Raw genomic sequence first — 25,824 nt, 5'->3', positions numbered from 1 at the left:
TATTTATGATGCAAGTTTTATTTTTGTTATTATCCCTCAGAGTTTGTACAGGTACTTTGAGGTAGTTATGGGATAATATCAGATTTTATTTATTGTTAATATGTTTCAAAATGAAATATGTGAAGTTAAGGTTTTTACTGGGGTAATTAAATATTGCTCCAGTCTTGTTTCTCGACTCTCCTTTTTCAAGGGATTATTTTTAGTCGGTCATCGTTATATCTGTTCAAATAGCCGCTGGGCGGTTAGTTGAATAAATATGGAAAGAGATGCTAGATTATACACCATGGATCGATACAGGTGTTCCTGAGAGTTATCCCAGTTCACGAATTTAAATATATTTAATTCGTACTTACGATTATAGCAGCAAAAACCAGGTCACAAAAGTTTATAAATGTTGTCAGTTAGTTGAATTACTATTGCTCAGGAGAGCTTGTAGCGATTATAGAAAATGAGTAAAATTATGAGAGACAGGTACTTCTGAATACGATATGTACTGTATGGCGTCAGGTTAGATTATGAGGTGGTGGTAGCGACGCGCTTGATCTGTGATCGTGACGTCACGTCAGGTGAGAAGCGGGGGTTAATGTATAGTCTGTCAATTATAATTTTCTAGTGATTTAATATACTAAATTATGTTAAACGGTTCTCAACTACTTTTTGGAGTAATTCGCGGAATTTACTTTTTATCAAATTTTAATGCAACATTTATTTTATTTTATTTATTATAAACTTTAGTGAGCGTTGCGTCAAGTATGTAAATTCGTGGTTTTTCAGAGATTGATTCTTTTTCTTTGATTAGTTATCTAGTCTCCGATACATGATAACTTATGATTTGATTTTAAATAATCAAAGATGATTTATATTTTATAGATCATTGTATGATCTGGACAGTTCTAAAGACTGTACTAGAACCGGAGTTCTATATTACCAGGTCTGATAGCCAGAAGGGCTTATACAATTATTTAAATAAATTTATAAATTAACATTATTTTATGTTGAATGCCAGAAGGGCTTAAATTTGCAGATTCCTGGTGACTGTGCGCATGCTATGATCATGTGCACAGGTTTTCGGTATTTTTCCGACGAATCGGTTTTAATGCTCCATTATTTATTTAAATAAATGATAATTAATTTAATAGCATTTTATTTATGTGGTGAAGCCACAAGGTTAAAAATAGTTTTATTAGCCACCTTGAATAGGTTTTATAGTGCAGCTATATAAACAATGTTTATTTATACAATGTTTAAATGACATAGCAATTTTCAGGATTATAGTCTGAAGCGGTGAAGCCGTAAACAGACAAGGTCAAACCATTGGATTAAATAATATCTTATGGGTAATCAAAGTAATTTATAGAATTATTAAATGACTATTGAAAAATAAGATTATTACCAAAGTGGTATAATCTGGTAATTATTGTGTGTCGAGTTTTTCAGGTTTTTGAAAATAATATTCTACGCGTGATACCGCGAGTCGGATCACGTGAGATATTGGAATGCGACGCCGAGAGTTCCAGGAACTATTTTTTTAAAGCGTCTCATTTTTGAAATTTATTTTATATGATGTCATACATTTTTACATAGAATTTGAGATTATTTATAATTTTATTTTAATTTAATTATTGCTCAGAAGGAGCTGATCAAAAATTCTAATGATTTTAATTTTATTATTAGATGATTTTAATATGATTTTAATATTATACCTAAATGGAAAATTGCTATTGATGATAAATTTATCAAATAAATTATATTCTTTTAAACAGAGTATAGTAATGAATTTAAGTAATTAATAAATTTTTACGATGCAAGTGATGCTTGCATAAAGAAGTAGTTTATACAGGTAATTTATAGAGTAATAAATTATGTTTAACACTGGTTGGCCAGGTGATTTTACTGATTTTAAGGGTTTTAAGTTTTGCGGTTGAAATGAAGCTAATGAATTTACGTTTTAGACTTTAATAATTTTTCCTGTAGTTTTAACAATAATATGTAACTTTATGTAGGATTTTAGTATAATCTTTTGGCGTGGCTATGAGTTAGTCGTAAGTTAAATTGAATGAAGTTATTTTCAGATTTTAATAATTTTAATGAATAGAGGTAATTACAGATATGCAAGTGAAGGTAATTAAATTGTATTTTAATAATTATTGTAGTCTTTTAGCCAACGAGGCCCCACACTGGACATCACTGAAACGTGAGTTGAATTGAAGCCAGTGTGGGAGTAATGATTTTAATTTTGTAAAGTTAATGCAATTTTTTACTGTTTTAAATTTTCCTGTAATCTTTTGCCAACGTTGGCCCCACGTTGGGCGCCACTGAAACGTTGTTGAGGTCCACCCCTCTAATAGGGATGAATCAACCGTCCGTTACCCATTTAAATTAAATGGGCCCGTGTCCCTTTTAGCTAGTGAGCTAATAATTCGGTAACAGATCCTGGTGTTACCCGGTTCGTAAGGACCAGACGACCGGTTGGCCATAAATTTATATATACAAAAGGCATATAAAGGATCGGGAGTCGTGGGGCATCGTATAGGGTAATAATAATACCAGAGAAAGAAAGATAGTAGACTACAGGTAGTTGCAAGTAAGCCAAACTAGTGAGAAGCACAAGAAATTATAGAAGTATAATAATAGTGTCATTATACTTACCTGTGAGGTGTTGATGATCGAGAGCAATAAATAATTAAGACAATTGTGAGCTCTGTATCACAATTGTCTGGTACAGCTACAAGCAGGTATTGTAGATGATAATCGCGGCAGGTACGCGCTTCTGTAAGCAGGTATTACAGGGTAAATCGCGGCAGGTACGCGCTTCCACAAGCAGGTATTGTGGGATGAGATCGTGGCAGGTACACGCTTCTACGAGCAGGTATCGTAGGAAAGGAGTGCAGCAGGTATGCACCTCTACAAGCAGGTATTGTAGGCAAATGCCGCGGCAGGTACGCGCTTCCACAAGCAGGTATTGTGGGAAAAGGACGTGGCAGGTACACGCTTCTACGAGCAGGTATCGTAGGAAAAGGATGTAGCAGGTATACATCTTACGGGGTTACCGTCTACTATAGGCAGGTACTATAGGCTAGGATGAGGATACAGCAGGTATGCACCTCTACGGGGTTGCCGTCTTCTACAGGAAGGTATGTAGGCTAGGAGTGTAGCAGGTATACACGAGAATAATCATTGAAGTTAATGATTATTTGAGTAATTAAAAAGTATACTTAAATACTACTGAATACTCAGGCGTAGACAGGTAGGTAAAAGTTAAAAGAAAAGATTAAAAGAATAAACTTATTTATTATAAATTCATTATGAATTTAATGGTGAGAATACTAGTATAAATCTGAATAATTAACGGCGCGCAGGCCTTCTTATAGATTCACGTCGATGCTTATGCGTCGACGTGATGCGCATCCCTTCCATTGAAAATACGAATGGAGAGGGATTATTAAATAATAATAATAATTGAATATAATCTAGCGGGTAAACCAGATAGCATGTGGTAACTACCCTGGGTAACGGCCTATTATCATGGTGCGATAATGAGGGTTTCATAAACCTCGTTACAATATATATATATATATATATATATATGGGCAGATCCATTAATTCTCGACGAAAGTGTGCGCACTCAGGTTAACGATTTTGATGCCGATTTTTTCCTCAAAAGTACACCTTAAAAAAAGACGATCCTGAAAATTTGGACCCGATATAATCAAATCTGGCCGCTGGAGAATTTTTTGAATTTTTAAAAAAGTCGATTTTTCACTGATTTTCGAATATTTGTATCTCAGCTTCTATATAACTTAAAGACTCCTGCCCAACGGCAATTTTCTCAGCAGACTCTCTACTTTAAAGAAAAAAATAAGTATTTGGTCTAAACTCAAATAGGGCTTAGCTGACAGCCTCTAACTAACGAACTGTTTTGGTTAAATTTTACCTATTTGTAAAACACTAGTATACGTACAGTGTTCGAAGTTGAGGATCGACCAGCAGCTAATGGCTTCTATTGGGGTATACTTTAGTAGACTGAGGTACCATGGCAATAAAATATATATATATATATATTTATGTAATATAACGGACTTTTGAGGACACGATTGCGTCTACAATTCTTATCCGATCTTAATGAAATTTTTCACACTTATTTTATGTGTAATAACCACGGTTAAGTTCAAAGATGAGCTGAATCGGTCGATTAGTTTAGAAGTTATGGCTGTTTGAAATTTTAACGTTTTTTTGAAAAAATCAACTTTTGGTCACTGTTAAACTTCATATAACTTTAAAACTAAACCTCATAGATAATTTCTGTAAAAAGTATTTTAAAGCTTGACTAATAAGCTTTAATTTACGACCTTAAACTTTATATTTTGACCATTTCTTCCAATAATTTGATAGCCTTGAAAATTTTAATGGAATCAAAAAATGTTGAAAATATAGTTTTAATTCCACATAACTTATGCTTGTCCGATTATAATCCAGATTCGTCAGTCGTATTTTATTGTGCAGAAATTAATCTGTAAATTTCACTGCTTTTTTATATGTTAAAAGTATTTCTTTTATTGTTTATGATGTATCGAATGTACCTCTAATTCCTATGATTATCACTGATTTGTCATTACGATAGCGCGCACAGTTCTCATCGGATTTTAATGAAATTTTTTACACTTATTCTATAGGCGATTACCTTGGTCAAGTTTAAAGATGGGCTAAATCTTTCGAATAGTTTTGAAATTATGGCTGTATAAATTTTCATGATTTTTCGTAAAAATCAGTTTTTAATCACTGCTGAAGCTTATATGACTTAAAACTAAAACTGATAGACAATTTCAGTAGAAAGTATTTTAAAGCTTGTTTAGTAAGCTTCAATTTTTAACCTTAAACTTTATGTATTGACCATTTCTTCCAATAATTTGATAGCCTTAAAAATTCTAATGGAATCAAAAAATGTTGACAATATGGTGTTCATTCCACATAACTTATGAATTTCTCATTATAATACAATTTTGTGAGTTGTATTTTATTGCGAACAAAATAACCTGTAAATTTCACAGCTATTTTATAATTTAAAAGTATTTCTTTCGTTATTCATGATGTTTCAATCGTACCTGTACGTCCTATAATTATAACTGGTCTTGCCATCGTAATAGCGATTACAATTATGATCTCATACTAATTAAATTTTCTATACTTTGTTTACGTGAAGCTTAGTTTGGTAGGTTACCTATATATTGTTTTGTCAAATCAACTATCTGAAGTTCTCTATCGAAAATAGTCGTTGTCTTTTTTTACCCTCACTCTTAGAAAACGAGCCTAATTTCATATCATGACTATACACTAACATGTATCACAAGATAAGTATGTATGAAACTTTTCATATAAATTAATTGGAAAATCTACCTTCCATTTCGGCTGCCGAATGGCCTTTTTTTTATTGTTGTTGTGTCTATGGGAATATAGTCAGATAACATTGTTGGTTTTTTTATATGATGGTCAACGTTGTCCTTGGATAAAACAGAATTGGTTAAGTATTCTTCTCCATGGAGCTTAGCTTGTCCACTTGTTGTTATTGCTTTATTTTTGTCCATGTTAAGAGATGGGGAACCGCTATTAGGGCATACTTTCACAATATGTCCATCTTGTTGACAGACAAAGCATTTAATTGAGTTACATGAGGAATAAATATTATATACTGTGTCATCAAATTGAATTTTTATAATCTCTGAAATTTTCTTGGCGTCATCAGGGTTTAGATATACTTGTCTTCTAAAGCTCATGATATGTGAATGACCTGGCTCATTGGAATTTACTCTAAGACAGGTAATGGTCGATGTAGGTACAATGTTCTCCTTTGCTAATGCCTCAAGAATGTGGCTATGTGGGATTATCGGTGGGACATTAGATAGTATGATCCTCTTATTTATATTTACCAAAGGTCTAATGTTGAGTTCTCTTGATCCTATTTTAATGCTTTCACATTCATGAACTAATTTATCAGCAATTTCTTCAGACGCAAGGTATGCACAGATTCTATTTTGTGATATTTTCGATATGTACCTTATACTTTTTGCGGTGACTTTAAGAGCTATAGCATTGATGTACTCTTTGATTGTTATATCTTCAATTGCATCAACTATTATGGCACATTCTTTAGTCGGGAAGCTTTCATTTCTCGTTGCATCTGCATAACCTATAGGCACTGATACAGACTCCATCCTGGTCACTGCTTATCTTTCTGTAGTCAGAAAGATATCACTCCCACCTCCACCTGCCAAAGGCTCCTTGGCCGAACTCCTTGGCACTTTTTTTTTAAACACTTAATTTAGCACGACAATTCACTAATAAGCACTTAAGAAATTCTAAGCTGACTGTATATCACTCATGCACTGCTGTAAGAATAAACTCGTAGCGTATAAGGAAGAGCTTCATACACGACCTTACCGTTAGGCCGTCCGAAGACGAATAAAAAAAATTTTTTAATTACTTTCTGATCACATAAATGCAGGATTTTCTGAAATGGAGTTACACTGTTAGAAGTATTTATTTGAGCCAAATAAATATTTGTTAATAGTTAATAAATGATTTATTAAATGAGATTTATTTGGGCCAAATAAGCCATTTCTTAATAGTTAATAAATGGCTTATTTGAATAGAAAGAAATGACACGTGATGTTAATTAAGTAAGGTTATGACAAATATTTTATAGGACTGTTTAATTTTATTTTTTTAAAGAAAATAATACACACAATTAATGTTAATTGAAAATAAAAATTATTATACAAAAGATATAAAAAAAATGAAATATTATAATAAATTTTTACTAACAATCACGCTCATTCCATTCAAAGTTATAACCTGAACTTCATGTGTCATTTCTATCTATTCAAATAAGCCATTTATTAACTATTAAGAAATGGCTTATTTGGCTCAAATAAATCTCATTTAATAAATCATTTATTAACTATTAATAAATCTTATTTGGCTCAAATAAATACTTCTAACAGTGTAGACAATTTGCTAGTTAAAACGTCGATATATTAAACTTACACTCATTTTTATGTTAAATCACTGATGAATTTGGGTGAAGTGGGCGGAGTATACCCCTAAATAATTTAAGCCAATAACTAATCAGCTTCCTCTTTTATGACATCACTTTGAATTTAGCTATTATATTAGGGGAGGGGGGAGGGGGCAAAATGAGGTAAGGTAGGCTAAACAGAGTACCCCCAAAACTTTATAAAAAAATCGGTCTATCGGTTGACCTTGCGGGCCAGCCGTAAAATTTCCCACTATTTTCGAGCTCCTGAGCTCGAAAATATTGTTGTGGATACATTTTCGAGTTCTTCGAGCGCGAAAATATTGTTGTGGATACATTTTCGAGTTCTTCGAGTGCGAAAATACTTTTGTATGCTGTTGTTTTCGAAAAAAAACGTTTCTTACCATTTTTTCTCCAACGATATCTCTCAAACGAATTGACCGATTAAGACGGTTGGGGTGGCAATCGACGTGTTTTATCAAGTTCTAAAGCTGATCATATTTTGAAATTGATTTATGCAGTCATTTTTGAGAAATTTCAAAAAACTAAAAAAAAAAATTTTTTTAAATTCTTTCGTCAACGGTTTCTTTTGAACGAATGAACCGATTTTGATGGTTTAGGTGGCATTCGACGCGGCTTATAAAGTTTTAGAGCTGATTAGATTTTGTAACCAATAACTTTCCGTGTTTTTGAAAATTTTCAATTTTCGTAGCGGGAAGTTAAAAAAATTCTATTTTTTAAATGTTTTTTAAACATTCCAAAATCACTTGTGTAAATATAATGGAGCATTATTATGAATATTCTTTGCTAAACTTTTTCAAAAATTGAGTGTCAGTCGAAAAATGTTAATGGATTTTATAATGGGTTTTATGATAAAAACCAATAAAAAATTTTTTTTTCTTTCTTTGCATCCAATAATTGTGTAAAATGTAATTTTTCTTTATATAAATTACTAACAAAGAAATTTAATTTAATCAAATTTATTTAATATTAGGGGTGTGCGAATATTCGAAACTTCGAATTATTCGTGGCGAATCGAATTGTTCGATTCGATTCGAGATTCGCCTCGAAGGTTCGAAATGTTCGAATAGTTCGAAAGGTTTGAATAGTTCGAAAGGTTCGAATAGTTCGAAAGGTTTGAATAGTTGGAGAAGTTCGAATAGTTCAAAAGGTTCGAATAGTTCGAGAGGTTCGAATAGTTCGAAAGGTTTGAATAGTTCGAGAAGTTCGAATAGTTCAAAAGGTTCGAAAGGTTCGAATAGTTCGAAAGGTTCGAATAATTCGAAAGATTTGAATAGTTTCGAATAGTTCGAAAGATTTGAATAGTTTCGAAACTTTAACGAATCGTCGGTAAATAGGGGGGCCTGGGACACGAATGCCCCCCTCAAAAATTAGGTAAGAAATTTTTTTTTATTTTTCGTCAAGTTATGACCTCTATAATGTTTTTATCATATTTTAGGCCAATATGTGATATGTGGGGTATAATGGGCCCCTTAAAAAAAAATGTAACAAAAAAATTAACTTTACGGAAAATAAAAAAAAAATAATTTTTTCGATGCAATTTTTTTTTCGAGTGGTCCATTTTGCCCCACATATCAAATATTGACCTAAAGTATAATAAAACTATTATAAAGGTCATAATTTGATGGGAAATAAAAACCAATATAATTTTTTCATTACAATTTTATTTTTCGAGTGGTCCATTTTACCCCACATATCACATATTGGCTTAAAATATGATAAAAACATTATAGAGGTCATAACTTGACGGAAAATAAAAAAAAATTTTTACCTAATTTTTGAGTGGGGCCTTCGTGCCCCAGGCTCCCCTATTTACCGAAGATTCGGTAAAGTTTCGAAACTATTCAAACCTTTCGAACTATTCGAATCTTTCGAACTATTCGAATCTTTCGAACTATTCGAATCTTTCGAACCCTTCGAACTCTTCGAATCTTTCGAACTATTCGAATCTTTCGAACTATTCGATATTCGACTCGAATATCGAATCGAATCTAACTATTCGACTCGATTCGATTCGAACAAGATTCACACACCCCTATTTAATATCCAGGAATTTTTTTTTCCATCTTTTTTAGGGAGGCCCCATTTCGCCCGCGAAAGTAAAAAGATTTTTGTTTTAACGGCAACTGAAATTTTTTTTTATTTATTCTGAATATTATTAAAAACAAAAAGATTTAGCGTATTTGAGTCCTCGAAAACTCAGTAATTCCTCAACTACCCTGTTTTGCCCCCCCCCCCCCCCCCTTCTCCTATATCTTATTAACATGATCAAAATATCTGGACTGCACATGCGCATTTAATTATCCAGCACATGCATGTGTACATCAATGCAACGTCAGCTGAATTTTATAATCTTAGAGGTATGTAAATACCTCTATCAATCGATACAACATAACACGAAAGATGACTTGTTTAACTTCCCGCTTAGGAAATTGAATATTTTCAAAGAAAGGGAAGTTATTAGTTTCGGTCCGACTTTCGAAAACCGAATTTCTAACAGATCTTGACGTTTTGACGTTCTAGGGAGCTATTCTTACTAATTTCAAGATGATGTCCGAGTATATGTATGTAAATATTCTGTAACTTTCGAACGGATGAGCCGGTAGGGTGCGTTCGGAGATATTTCAAAAATAAAATTTTTTCAAAAATGTTCTGAGTGCTGTTTACAATATTAGTTTCTGCTAAACAGCACTCAGACATGTGACTGAAAGCAACAGTTCCTGTCCAGAACAGGAATGGTAACTATGCTGAACGACAATGGAACGCATTTGTCCGGAGAGTCTTTCGCATCTCCACACAGGACCTATACCTATTTTATATAGTAACACATCGACTGCCGACAAGAACCTGTATTATCTGGATAGCGAATGGTGACTGTGAACACGATAACCAGTCATGTTTTCGACATAATGAGTAACATAGTAATGGTTGCTATGTTAGATCGTTGCTCAGTCGTATGTAAAAACGACCCATTCCTCTTATAACGAGAACTAGTAATGTGCTATGATTAATTTTCACATACATTACGATCATTTTTTGTAGCTACACAGTAAAATAATAGTCAATGGTTAATAATTTTTTTTTTTTTTTTTTATTTAATTTTAACCGACATTTATATTGATGAAGACAATAAATCCTAATTAAACTACTTAATTGATAATTTACAGATATTCTAAATGAGATTCTAAAAATGACTATATTCGTTCATGCATGATCATATATGAACATATCTGTTCATATATAAACAGATCAATAGTCCGGTCAATTTAGACATTCGAAGTTACATAAAGTCCCAACAAGCTGAATTTATGTGAAATTGTTCAAAACATAATTATAAACAATGTCTAGAAGTTCCCCATCATTCCCCTGTAAGGAAAAAATTTTATTCAAGATCAAAGGTCACAAAAATGAGTTTTTCGCGATTTTCAGCAAAACGGTAAGTTTTGTCATAAAAGTACTTCAGACAAAAATTGTAGATCATAAAATTATCTATAAAAAATGTATCAATACTTTTTTTCTTACGAGCCACCGTTTCTGAGATATAACGATTCAAAAAGTTATAAAAGTTGTTATCGTCATAATATGCACACGTTTCCACGCCACCTATGAGGTAGTGTACTTAGCGCGTTTTTTTAACGTGGTTTCCCCAGTAGGCCTACTCCACGGGTCAGTTGTGATCCTGTTTAATGTAAAACTATTGCATCATAATGGAAATTTTCAAAGATTGGGAAAGATAAAAGCGATGTAAATTAAAAAAAAGTGTTAAAGTTTATTCGTCTTATTCGTAAGTTTCAAATTCTTGTTCTTCTTCTTGATCTTCTTCTTGTTCTTCTTCTCCTGCTTCTTCTTCATCTTCATTTTGGATGCAAGTAAATTGCGTCAATAGCGATGTATCGCATGATACTTCGTCGGAGTCAAACTGCGAGGCCTAATTGTAATTTAGATTTAAAAGACCTTGGTCGAACAGCAGTCATGATACAATGGCAAATATTTGTGCATATTAATTTTAAATTATCTAAATTTGATCGTTTATTTTTTAAAATCACTCGTTCCACAAGATATGTCAATGATTCTGGCATTTCATTATTTAAATCTTCAAACATGCGACTTGGTGGAGGGTAGTTAGAATTATCAAATACTGCGGTTCGAATATCTTCGCGAATAATAGCTGCAGCTGCGTCTAGGACTCTCAATCGTTCTTCTGTTTTATTTGTTTTTTTTTTTTTTCGTACCAGGCTTGATTCAAAATATCATGATGATTATCCACTAAGCATATGAATGTTAATGCTCCCGATTTCTCAGTGATAATAAGTTTATCACCATACTTTACTTTTAGTCATAGCTTAATCGTTTTGTTATCTAGAGTCGTAGTTTTGCAAACCTTTTGTAATTCGTTCAAAGTGAACTGACAGTCATCGCTATTTTCAATGTAAGTAAATATTTCCTCCATTGCCAAATTCGTAGCTTCGTCTTCAGGACGACCCATTTTAGCTCCAGTGGAAGGTTTTAAAAAATTAGCATAGCAATCTCGATGATACTTAGCTTCAGCAGCAACTAAATCATATTCAAATTCGACTCGAGCAAGAACAGCTTTTGCTAAAGCATCGTCACGAGCCCGAGCTGTTTCCAGAATTGAATCTTTAAATTGAAGTGTACTTACTTGGCTGATTCGACGCCGAAAATCTGAAGATTTTTTTCTTTCACTCTCTTCATTTAATTTCTCGCCACAAAATAAGCATAGTTCTTTGAAACAAAAAGCTGATTCACTGATACGTGATCTAGTACGAGGAGGACTTGCTGTAGATGTACTGGCTTCTTGTTCTTCACGTTGTCTTTTATTAGCTGCAGCAATAGAAGACTTTCGAGTATAATTTTTACGGCAATTTTCATGTATTGTCACAGATTTCTGATTTTTGAGATATTCCGAAAAATCATCAGCTCTTTCGATACTTGCATTAATTAATGTCTTCATGCCACGTTCAACAGTAACAACTTCACTTTCACTTAAAAGTTTAGCACAAATAAAACAATATTCAGACATTTTTAATATAAAACTCAAAACAGCACAATATAGGTTAGAATGAACACGTGTTTTCACTACAGAGTGACGCTCAAGACTAACGGTATTTCATTTATTATAGCAGGTATAAGACCCTAGCTACGCACACAATAGAACAAGAGACAGATGTCTCGAAGTTACACTGGCTTAAAGATTAAGGGACTGGGTTTCATTTTACCTGATATTCTTATAGTTAAAACTTATGTATATTTTATATTGTAAGTATAAGTTACAATGACCGATAGAAAAATATTTAAACATTTAATTTATAATATATATATATATATATATATTTATTATATAAAATAAAACAACTCTAGATGTATATACGTGGCGTACTCATGCATATTATGACGATAACAACTTTTATAACTTTTTGAATCGTTATATCTCAGAAACGGTGGCTCGTAAGAAAAAAAGTATTGATACATTTTTTATAGATAATTTTATGATCTACAATTTTTGTCTGAAATACTTTTATGATGAAACTTACCGTTTTGCTGAAAATCGCGAAAAACTCATTTTTGTGACCTTTGACCTTGAATAAAATTTTTTCCTTACAGGGGAATGATGGGAAACTTCTAGACATTGTTTATAATTATATTTTGAACAATTTCACTAAAATTCAGCTTGTTGGGACTTTATGTAACTTCACTCTCATTGTTTGGTCTAAATTGACCGGACTACAAGTTATGTATGATCAGACCTGGCGAATTTTTGGATCTAATCATATATAGACAATTATGCATGATCATATATGATAAGACAAAATCTTTTTTCATCGGGAGCACAGTAACCATTCCTATCTATTTTATTCCGTGCTCATGACGCTGACTTTTGACCTTCAATGGCGTTTTTCTTCGTGGTTTCATTACATAAACTACTGTTATACGTCTACTCTATCCAAAGTTCCCATAGAATCAACTCAAATGGGTCAACAACCGTATGAAAACCAATACAAGTTATTGGATTCTATGCGGTTTTTGACCCATTTGAGTTGATTCTATGGGAACTTTGGATAGGGTAGTGACATTGAGTATAATACTGATTTCACACGATGTATAAGGTATTATTATAACTGAGTAAACATTTTGTTAATTACTATTTTTTTTATAACAATAAAATATTTTACTTGCCCAAATGTCCACCAAATATCAAAACACATAATGCTTAGCCAAGTAAAACTCGCCAGAAATGATGCTATCATAGTATAACCAAGAGGCTTACATATCGATGAATTCAATATGTAATTAATGTCAGTTGTAAATTGTAGCGACATTAAAGTTATCGTAGCATGACAAGCATATGCAATGAAAAGACTTGCTACATGGCACATTAAAGTTTTTCCATGAATATTTTGAAGCAATGGTAGGCATAAATAAATTAAAAATGTTGCTAACAAAAAAGTGCAACTTATCAATTCTAATGCTGCATTTACTACGAATCTGAAATATTAAAAAAAAAAATAAAATAATATTCATAAGATTCTTCATTATTATTTTAAGTATACACTAATCGAAAAAAATACTTTTGACAAGAAAAACATTCTTAATTAAAAAATACACCTTATTGATGATCATTAATAAAATACATGTTTGTCCAAAAAAGTTATTTTTTGATTTATGTAAGTATAAATAAAAATAAGTTCCAAACTTTCTTCTCATAAGAAATTAATTTTTTCAAGTAATGTTTCATATTGATAAAAGTAATTATTTGAAATCATACTTGAGTTGAAAGATTATATATAGTATTTAATAATTATTTTTCCTCTCAGTGTACACGTAAAATAAGAACGAAATACATAAAATAAATACAATTTTTCATGTAGTAAAATAGTCATTTTTATGTCGTAATAGGCTAAAGTAAAAAATAAGATGACTATCATTATTTAAAAATATATACCGTTTAGGGCTAATTTCTTCTTTTTGTTCCAAATAATCATTAAAACATAAGCAAGGATATAATCCATCACTATACTCCTCATGTCCATATATCATTTCCAAACAATATTCATTTTGATCGTAAGTATCTTGATCCGGCACATAAACATATCCACGTGACGTAAAATACCAATTTTCTTCTGGTTTTATGGGATACATTCGACTGTTGCAAAATTGCTGCCCAACCATAAGGCCATAAACTTAAATTGAAAAAATAAGTATTATAATGTCTATATATCTTTTACTATAATTCAAATATTTTTGTAAATAAAATGATCCAAAAGTATAACGACAGAAATTTTTTTTTTTTTTTTTTTTGGAAAAGATATTTTATTTCAACCTTTGCTCCGTATACATAATTAAGTAATAAATTACCTTATAAAAACTTATACTATAATTTTAGTTAGTATTCGACTTGTCTAGAGATGCTTCTTATCAAATAACAATAACTTTGAATATTCATCTTAAATAAGGTAAATGTCCCAATACCGGAACGACGAAGGATATACGACTGATTTTTATTGTTTTAAAAATATTCAAACAGATCATAAACCAAAATAATTTATTACATCATATAGAATAGACATTAACCTATTCAAAAATAATAAAATGAGTTCATTTTTCTTAAGTTTGATATAAAAAAAAAATTTTTTTCTATGACACCCAAAAGACCCAATACCAGAACGCTGAAATAGCCTTGTTCCAATACTGGAATTCGGTTGTCCTAGTACCGGAACAGTAAATAAAATTAGTTATTTTTTGTATTTATTCATCGTGAAAATATTAACAATTATTAAATAATATTAATGTAAATCGAGTGTGAATGTAGCAGACATCAGATAACTTTAAAATTATAAATAAATAAATAAGATAAATAATTTAAGAAATAATATTTATAAAAAAAGGACTATTAATTTTTAAATTTTTCGAATGCCCATTTTTTAATAGTATCTTGCGCCCCTAGGGAAGAAAGTAAGCCATTCCAACCCGCGTGGAAGATTGTCACCCGAGCCGAAGGCGAACACATCTCGTATATACGAGAAGCACTTTTTCCGAGAAAGATTTAGTTTTATTGATATCCATTCACTTCATAAGTTCTTCGTAACATAAATTATATTTAACAGCAGATTTACTAGGTAATAAATTTTTCACAATATCCTTAGCTTCATTTGCAATATTTCTGATAGATTCGTCAATCGAGTCACTGTCACTATCAGGAAATTCGTCAGAAGAACTCATTATTGAAACTAACTTAATTTAATATTCTTTATATTAAAATATTTATATAGAATTCTTTATATGAAATAAGAAAATTATTATTGTTAATGATTTTAATTAAAACTGCGATTTTAATCACGTTGTTATAAATCGTTGCTAGGTAACAATTACGGGTATTTTTAATTTTATCGCGGAGGATAAAAAAGTCAACGCATGCCCATATTAATTTAATTTTTTTCTGACCGGGAAAAAAAGTATTACTTTCCTCGCTCTAATCAGGGCAGGAATTCGAACTTTCCACTCAGGTGTGGTAATATTATATTACACACCTAGGGAAGTAAAGTCCCTAGTTGTGTAATATACTATTATTTTATTAATGATTTATTTGATTTATTAATAGTTTTAATTTTGTCTGATGTCTGCTATATCACACTCATAATGTAAAATGTATTTAAAATTTTTAAATGATTAAGGTAATTTGGTAGCCGCATTCCGGAGTCAAAACAATGTCGAAATTTTTTTTTTTCTTTGACTTTAATCATTCAATAAAGTCCATAATAATTTACAATAATTAGTAACTATATTTTATAAGCTATAATTAATATGCAGAAAAAAATACTAATAATTTTTTTTCAAATTATATAAATTATTTTGACTGCAACTAGACAGTACCAACAGTTGTTATTTGATAAAAGTTGGTACTTGTGTTTACACTAGTTTCTTTGACAGTTTAATGTGTGTCACATGTATGTGTAGTAAATATAACCTTATAATCCCGGTAAATTTTTGACAGTTCATGATAATACGATAAATGTAACAGACACACACAATTTAAAAAAAAATTATTTATAAATGTAAATAATGTACTAATCTTCGCATCTAATAATTTTTTTGTTTATAAAAAACGTTAATTATTTTTTGTTTAATTTTAATAATGGAAATATAAACTCGCACGTAATTTTTAGATATCTTATTAATGATAAGTATTCATTATTATTATTTATTCAACTCTTTAGTTTGTATTTGTTACCAGTCCAGTATTTAACGAACATCATATAAATATATGTTTATACTGTGAATGTAAACAATAACTTAAATTTCGCGCGGACAGCGGAGCCGCCATTTTTTCCCTAGTATAAATAAGAGGGGCGCAGAATGGGTTACAAAACAAAGACAGAAATCTTTCTGTCACACAAAAAATTTAATTAAAAAAAAAACCATGTGGTAAATTGTTTCGAAATTTGGTAGGTAGATATTTTAAATATTATATCATAGACTGAATAGTTTTTTCGCCTAGGTTAACTGTGCCACTTTTTTACAAATTATAAACTTCCTGTTAAGTTGAATAAAGACAGCCATAAGAGCCCATGTATTTTTACGAAAGTTTAATTGATTATATTTTTTAAACGGTGTGGTAAAAAATTCTGGTTTTTTGTTTTCAAGGGCTTAAAAATATAATCTTTGAAATTATCATAATTAAAGTAAGGGTTAACTGTTGGAGGTTTGACTACCAAATTACCTTAAGAGGCACACCTAGTGTGAAATTTCAAAAAAATCGATTTGTTTTTTTCACATTTCTATAGATTACACCTTTAAAAATAATATATTAAAATTTCAAATCGATATTTCAAATAGTTTTTGAGTTATAGCCATTTAAAGTGCAGCTGCTCGGCAGATAGAAATATTGAGACAATTACGTAATAATGACAATAATGTTGTGATTGGCCCATCTCATGAATATTGTTTTTTACAATTTATATCAGTTTTCAGTGCAATTAGTGATTTAGTGGTGTGTAAAACCTGGAATAGTAGATTAGCTGTAAGTATGATTTTAAACCAATTATAACAGTGAAAATTATCATTTTATCTTTAAACACGTTTTTCTCGAAACAGCATTTTCCGAATTTGCTACAGTGATTACTCAAAGACAAATGTTCCGTCGAGAACGGAAGTCCTAAAATTAATTGTCATCATAATAATATTTAAAAATTAAATAATTAAACGAGTCTCCATCTAGCGGTGCTCAAATTCATTTCGTCGCCAACTCGGGTCGCACCGCGAACGCGCGCGCTAAACATAGCGTCGGTTTCCCTGTGCATCTTCGTTGCACTCACGCCTTCAGCATATCTGTGTCACTCGGGTGTCTAACTTTTCCGTTCCGTCGAAACCACAACCCGGCGTCACCGCGTCTTTTCGTCAGTTGACCACAAGTCTTCACACTATACGCACTTGCTGTGAACATTCTATCTAAAAAAATACCAAGCCAATATTAAAATCAGTAATAATTGCTAATTAATTGAGTATCAGATTCTATTTGAATCCATCGTTGACGGATCTTTCCATAATATTTATTCATTATTCGAATTTATTTCGTGAAATTAGAACATTCTTGTGCTAACAATAAGATCGCGTTTTTATTACGTCGTAGTACAAACAAGCCGGGACTTGTTGCGCGTGGGTCTCACCCATTAAATCTCGAATACTTAGTCGTGTTTCCATTAATTATTCAATAGGATTGAATTTGATGTTTAATATTAATATTCGTATTAATATTAAATAATAATCGCTTCAAATAATATTGAATATTTAATAATTATTAACTTACATTAATTTCAGTCAAATCGCCGAGTCTATTCGTTTACATCTTAAATACTAGTTACCGTTGCAGTGATTAAACATTAATAATTATCATACATATACGTGATACTCATAATCCAGATAAAACTAAAATTTGATATTTGTCCGCGCCTTAATTATTCTCAACGCACCTTGCCGTTGTCATATAGATATCACTTCTAACTTCATTTATACAATAGCCACATGGCTAACAGCATCTAACAATTCAATTGATTAAATTCATGTTTAACTGCAGTCAAACAATATCTTTTGTCATAAGTAACAATTTAACGACAACAACGATCGGTCAAAATTAAAGCAAATCTCATTCAAATCAACGACTAGTCGCATTATATTGTCACCAGACAATTTATTGAAATTTCAACATATCGAGCGCAATTTGCGATCTCATTACTTGAACAATTCAAATCACATAACCGATCTGATCAATCGGTAACATCGCCTCAGCGCACCGAAAGCTTTCACTCATTCATTCGCTCTCTAGTACCAAGTACTAGCTAATCGTCCCACAGTGGACACTCGAGCTCTCGCTCACAATATACAGACGTGTATATTTTCTTACAACCAACTCGATCCAAGATCGAACTCAGTACGACGATCCAACGTTCGCGTACTCTCTGACTTATACGACGATCCAACATCGCGTAATCTTTCACTGTATCTGGTCTCACATATACAGCACATACACACATCTTCACACACACACACACATACATACATTAAATTATACATTTAATATCTTGTGTCAATTGTTCAACGAGTTACCATCATTATCATATCTCAATCTTCTTAATCTTTCTCACTGTACTTCTTCAAAGGGTTTTATGCCGTGGTGCTTTCCCTAACTTTTTTTTGGGTCAAAATATATTCTTCATTTTTGATATACCCAAACCACGACTATCATTGAATAATACCTATTCATCCTATCCATCCTTATAATTATTTAATTTAAACCCTGATTAAAAAGTGAATTGAAAAGTATTGAAAAGTATTGAAAAAGATGAGAAATGAATCCTTTCGAATACTTTCTGTACCCCAAGGTTTTCATTTTGACATAAAATGAATACTTTCCAATCCCAAAATAATAAAAGAATTTCTGAACTTCCGAGGAATTGAAAAAGATTCAAATGAATTGATATTTTTAATCTTTCTGAATCCTTCTCAATACCCAAATAATCCGACATTTCGGATCAAGTGTGGGATTGAAAAAGATTGAAATGAATTGAAATTTTTGAATCTTTCCGAATCCTTCTCAATACCTAAATAATCCGACATTTCGGATCAAGTGTGGGATTGAAAAAGATTGAAATGAATTGAAATTTTTGAATCTTTCCGAATCCTTCTCAATACCTAAATAATCCGACATTTCGGATCAAGTGTGGGATTGAAAAAGATTGAAATGAATTGAAATTTTTGAATCTTTCCGAATCCTTCTCAATACCTAAATAATTCCATATTGGAAGGTATTGAAATGATGAAAGATTGAATTCTTTTCAATACTTTCGAATTCCACTTTGGAATTGGAAAGTATTCAAACGATCGAAATTTTAATTCCATTCAATACTTTCCAAAACCGCCGAGGGATTGAAAAGAATTGAAATAATTTTCAATACTTTTCAATTCACTTTTTTAATTAGGGAAACTAGATCATTAATTTAATTTCATTTACAGGTAAATTTAGATTTTTAAATATAAAATAAAATATAAAAAACAAAGAGAACATTTTCCCGCAAACAACAAATGATCCGATCACAACCGATTTTTATTCTACATTTTCTTTATATAGTTCTTCATACAATGACCTATCGATTTTTTGATCTGATCAAAAATCGAATTTTGGCAGGCCAAAAACGACCACAATTTTGGGTGAAATTCGACTGTTTGTTGTTCAACGAGAAATTTTTTTTTTTAGATTTCATCCATGGATAAGGCCGGAATTACTGCAGTAGTAGAGGACCTTTTTTTGCGCCGTCGGAGATCGTGTATAACTTAAAAAATATTTAATTTTTTTTTTCAAAAATTTCGCTGTTATCCTTAAAATATGTATAAATGTACTCTAAAAATTTTGAAACAATTAATAACGTAATTTTTTTAATAAAAATTCCCAAAAATCACCTTTTTTTAGGCCGTTACACTAGGTGTGCCCCTTAAATATTCGATGAAAATAAATATTTTTCTCACCTCCGGGCGGAAAGCGTCAACTTTCGTCCCGCTGTGCAAAACGAAGTTGCCGTTTTCCGCCTCCGTCGAGGAGAAAAATAGTATACACTCCTCGGGAAGTAAATAAGAAAGCCTCAGATCACATGTTTGTTGACCTCGGCTTCGCCTCGGCCAACAATTACATGTGATCTGAGACATTTCTTACTTTACTTCCCTCGATGTGTAATATACTATTGAACTGAAGAATAGAACCAAAGTAAATTACTTGAAGTTATACTATAAAAATAATTAAAAAAATCTGTCTATCGGTTGACCCTGCGGGACAGCCCCAAAACTTCCCGCTCACCAAGCTCGAAAATATTGTTATTCGAGCTCGAAAATACTTTTGTGTGCCATTGTTTTCGAAAAAAACCGATTTTAGCATTTCTTTCTCCCACGATATCTCAGGAACGAATTGACCGATTTTGATGGTTGAGGCGGCAATCGGCGTATTTCATTGAGTTCTAGAGCTGATAAAATTTTGAAATTGTTTGGTTCAATTGTTTCGAAGATATTCGCAAAAAATCGTTTTTTACCATTTCTTTCGCCCGCGATAACTCGAACGAATACTCCGATTGAGATGGCTAAGGCCACCGACGGGAGGATTAGATACCACGCGCAATAAGATATTTTTGATAATACCTCCGATTAATGTCCACCTTATTCGTTTCGAATAAGAGTGTCGTCTGGGTTGAAGATGGAGATGTCCGTAGCGCGTGAATGCCCAAAAGGGTGAGGAAACGGCCTCCGGTCGGCGGAGATGGGCTTAGATCCCGTTACATTAATTAATTATTAATAAATAAATAGATAAAATATGAAAATATGCTATATTTATTAATAATTATCAATTTGAAATACGAGTGACGTTAAACAAGCCCCTGACTCGGGAATAGAGACGCGGTCGTCTCGCGCCGCCCATGTACATGCATCACATATGTGTTTGAACGTGTACTTGGTGAGAGACACTGCCGTGTCTCCGAATAAATAAAATGAACGATTGAGGTGTGCGCTTTTAGATTTTTCAACTATTCAAGGAACTGCATGACCAAAGCATACCCAATAGACTCTTTCAAAATTTAAAATAAATGATTCATATAAACATCAATATATATAATATAATTACCTGTAGAGTTTAGAATGTCTGATAAAATTGAATTATGATAAGTATTTTTAATAACTTTTTTGATCTCAGAGTGAAAATTTTCATAATGCCCATGATAAGAAGATAGTTTTTGACATTGATGACCAATCCAAGCTTCATCTTCTTGACAACATTTTCTCAAACAAATGTTTTGCTTACAAAATGAAGCTTCATTACATGTTCTCACCACGAGTGTATTCGGAGATGATCCCGAGTCAAAGCAGGCATTATTTTCGTTGATAAATATATTTTTGAAGCCATTATAGGATGATTTCGTCACCTTTCAAAAAATACATAAAACAGATTGTTAATAGTGAAATTCAGTTTTAGTCAGGACTCGCGAAAGCAAAAAATTTTAAGCACACAAATTATCTATCACAAAAATAGCATATCACATACTCAGGGTGGAAAGTAGGACATTGCAACCCGCGACTGTAATTGCCTACCCGAACCGCAGGCGAGGGTGGCAAAAACGCGAAATAGGAAACCTACCTCTCTCGGTAGCGTGTATACGATTTTTCACCAGATCTGCTCCTGAAAGTTCGAATTTTTGCCTCTGTTCGTTGGGAAAATGGTACATGCGCTAATTTTTATCATTTACTTTCTCATTTAAGAAAAGAACGACTGCCTTTCCTATAAACCAGGCAGGAATGTAAAATTTCAGTGCAGGTCTGGTGAAAATTTATATTCCTGCCTTGTTTAGAGGGAAGAGAGTCGTATTTTTCTCTCCTGAGAAAAAAATTGCAAAGTTTTTACATATGCGACGTTTTTCCCGAACACAAAGGCAAAAATAAGGTGCAGATCTAGTGAAAAATAGTATGCCCACAATGAAACGAGGCAGGACGTCCCAATCCACGTGTTTGCCACGCTCGCCTTCGGCTCAGAGATGCAGTTGTACACGCTAGTTTGGATGTTTTATTTTCCTGCCTTGGTGTGTATGTAAATTAGGTAGATTTTTATAAAATCGAACTGTTGTGTTTGTCCTCATGATCGATTTTTCAAGAAATTTTGGCATGAACTATCATAAGTCGTCAAGTAGGTTTCAAAAATGCCACTCGTTAAAAAATTTATAGAAAAATCTCCGAAGTCGGCGGGGAAGCGCCAGGCAGCCACACTTGTCCCGGAAGGGATAACACTAGTAGTGGGCACTAGGGCCTCTGAGAGCCCTAATTGGATAAGACGCCGGGTTAGAAACCGATAACCAATTGCAGACCACCTAAGGAGAATAATTGGAGGTACCACGAACACCTCACCACCACCCGGCAGAGTCACCCAGAGTCCATCATTCTTTGGTAATTTTTCGTGCGGTTCAGACGTGTCTGCAGTTTCTCAAAATTTGATCAAAGTTCTTTGTGCTTAATATCGTCTATTCTTCCGTTCAATTACGTTTACTACAGTTATTAAATATTAAATTCAGATACAGATCATTAATGGAATAAATTGATTATCAATTAATTAATAGTAATATTAATCGATTACAAATATTAATTCAGTAAAATAAATTAAGTGCTCGTTTATTATACCGATTCAATACAGTTCAATTGTCGAAAAGCTACAGAGTAATTTATTAATTGTTGTACAATTATTAAATCCATAATTAAAAGAATTTAACAGATTTCTGTCAAATAGTTACTGTCTGACTTATTAATTATTTTCAATAATTAATAAATTAATTTAATCAAGTCAACGCTACAGAAAATATTTAACCGTCGAGTCAGTTTTAATTGTTAATATATCAAAGAGCGTCCATAGTGAAGCGGCAAGTACTTACAGGAAAACATTTCATCAGCGTTGGAAAGGTAGTTGATTCTAACCGGTAAAAGTGCTTGCGAAAATGGCGGGGGGACGAGGAAAATCCAGTGATCCGGGTGAACAGACAAGACCAGGTAGACGTACAGAGAGGTCTAATTCCAGTGAAGATGAAGAAGAACCGCGATTCCATTTTCAATCACCATTAAATCGGCTGTTTAACCCAGAAAGTGTGGGTGAGGATGCCGATCTAGAGACTCTGGGAGCAACCAACCAGAATACCGACCCACCAGCAGGATCCACTGGAGCAATACCCAAGCACAAACGCTACAGTCGTGATTTTCGTCAACAAACCGAGCATATGCAGCCTACGCTGCCCTTTAACGCTACAGATTACCGTCGACCACCGCGTAGACAATCCACGTGACACCCAGTTCGGCCGAGGCCCGAAGATTATGAATTTCCAGGTGAGGACGCCATGGACTACGATCCACGAGCTCCAGCAGCCATACGAGCAACTACCCTGCTGAACATGATGCATAAGTGGCATGTACAGTTTAGTGATGCACTCGACGATGACGTCGAAAACTTCATCATGAGATTCGATGAAGGTTTAAGCATGGTGAGACAATGTGAATTGTCATCTTCTCCCTCAGCCTTGCGGTTCCCATTTTCTCCGTCTCGTTGCCGTCTGAAACCACCTAAAGCTAGTCATAGTGCCATGGTCACATGACTAGTTATCACCTCAACGCATGACCGTGAGGGGAAGTGGGGAGCGAGCCCAAAAACTCAGCCCTAAGACCCTACGGTGATTGAACTTCACTTCGATCCTGGATCCGTTAACGTTGAGACGTTATTATCATTTCAATATTAATTGTTATACTTGCGATACTTACGTATTTTATATTTTGTAAAACGCATATTTTCCTGGCAATTAACTTGCAACATAGTATCTTTTGTATTGTTTACTAGTTATTAATTATAATTAAATTTAAGTACATTGAAAATATTATACGTTACCGGCGACATATTCGCGGTAATATTATTAAATTAAATAATAAAATCAGTGTGATAAGGATTCATTCCACGTGGTCACTATTGCGTATCCTGCGTGCCAGCCAGGACCATTATTCTTGTATTCTGCGTGAACCGTTATTGTAAGTAATTGAATCTATTATAATTGGCAATAAACTTGCACATTATCCTAATAAATTCCCTATTTTATTCATCATCTTATTCTATCCCTATTTTAATATACTGGTGAGATTATTTAATACGATAAATTATTATTAATTAAGTTAGAAATAATAAGTAAGTTAGCTGTAAGAAAGCAGTATAAAAATTATCAGCCGTGAGGTAAGTTGATAAGCTTTTTTATATACGTTGTCGAGTTTGAATAAGTGCGGGTCTTTGCTTTGCAAGAACCCCAGCCCACTGCTCTGTCCAAGTAAAATAAAATTTGTTAGAGGCCAGCCTAAGCCAGGGTTCAACCCGCGAATTCTGGTGGCTGCTGGTAAAAATCGCGAAGATAAAAAGCGATTTGTCTCAATGGTTACAGTGAGAGATGAGGACCTACTTAAAGCGATCCCATTTTCTCTATGTGTTGCGGCTTTGATTTGGTATCGGGGCCGTGCACATGGTTTCAGAAGATGAGCTGACGTAAAGAAAGCCATGAGATCCAGATTTTCAGATTCAGACTATCAGATGTCGTTACGTGAAGAGATCTCGAATCACACGCAGGCCCGCGAAGAGCCAATAAGCCAGTATATGGCTTATTTTCACGTACTGATCCACCATGGCCAGAGGTAGAACGGATCAGATACACGCATGGTAACATGCTACCGTCGCTCCAATTAGTTATTCCAGTGCTTGAATGTCGTTCTATGGACGAGTTGGAGAGTCGTGCTATACGCCAAGAGTGTATATTACAGCGTGCGAGTAATTATCGACCGCCACCGTTACCTCGCAACTCAATGTGTCCCTCGTTTGCATACGAAGCGCAACCGAGACACCTACAGCAACGAAACTCTATAGGAGACAGAGCTCCAGAGTACAGTGATCGCGATCGACGTCACCATCGAGTCAATCAATTGAGAGCAGCTCAAGATGATGGAGTAGGAGACGAGGACGACGACAACTCAGAAGATGAGGTCCTCGCCAAACATCTCGACGCACTCCAGCTAAGAAAACAGGGCCGACTAGTCAATAAACACTAGAAGTTCTCTAAGAGAACAAAACGGCCAGCTAAAGCAAACGATACTAGGGTTACCAAAGATTTACTGGAACCCCTAGCATCTAGTATCGTTACAGGTCACGAGAGGACAAAAATCGAGATACCAGTTCCAGTTTTTTCATCACCATCTAACGAGTTCCGATGCTGGAACTGCGATAAGACAGGACACCGTCATAGGAATTGCCCTGACCCTCGACGACGCTTTTGCTTTAAGTGTCGAGCTTCTGGAGTGACAACGTCAAGTTGTCCTTTCTGCAATCCGGGAAACGAGAAAAAGTGAGTCATTCACCGTCTTGAGACACACTAGCTGATAGTATAGAGTCGGACAGGACTTGTCAAGGTATGACCGGCACCATTACAGGTATTCATAATCCTACAAAAATTGGACATGATGTGATTGACTTCGCTCAGTCAATCGAGGGAAAAGGTAACAGGTCACCGTCACCAAACGAGATGTATTAGAGTAATCAGTTACAGAATGACCTCGAGAATAACATCAAGAAGTCACTTACAGCTTTCTTTATCACAGTTTGCATAGCAGGATTTCAGCTGAATAAAAAAAAATATGATAATAATGCAATAGGTACCTCGTCTTGC

General features: G+C 33.3%; 1 protein-coding gene across 2 annotated transcripts in view; it reads right to left on the bottom strand.

Annotated features, from left to right (window-relative positions):
• Window positions 1-25,824, bottom strand: part of LOC130669654 (G-protein coupled receptor Mth2-like) — an 84,078-nt gene that overhangs the window by 16,184 nt on the left and 42,070 nt on the right. For both annotated transcript variants that reach the window (XM_057472668.1, XM_057472667.1), the window contains 3 exons: window positions 21,228-21,525; window positions 14,013-14,250; window positions 13,247-13,555 (listed from right to left, as the gene is read on the bottom strand). In XM_057472668.1, coding sequence (XP_057328651.1) covers window positions 13,247-13,555; window positions 14,013-14,250; window positions 21,228-21,525 — 845 coding nt within the window. The remainder of the gene's footprint in view (window positions 1-13,246; window positions 13,556-14,012; window positions 14,251-21,227; window positions 21,526-25,824) is intronic.

The sequence above is a fragment of the Microplitis mediator genome, chromosome 6 (assembly GCF_029852145.1).
Source record: "Microplitis mediator isolate UGA2020A chromosome 6, iyMicMedi2.1, whole genome shotgun sequence".
NCBI classification, from domain to species: domain Eukaryota; kingdom Metazoa; phylum Arthropoda; class Insecta; order Hymenoptera; family Braconidae; genus Microplitis; species Microplitis mediator.
The sequence above is the reverse complement of the archived record's forward strand: the minus strand, read 5'-3'. Positions and strand labels throughout refer to the sequence as shown.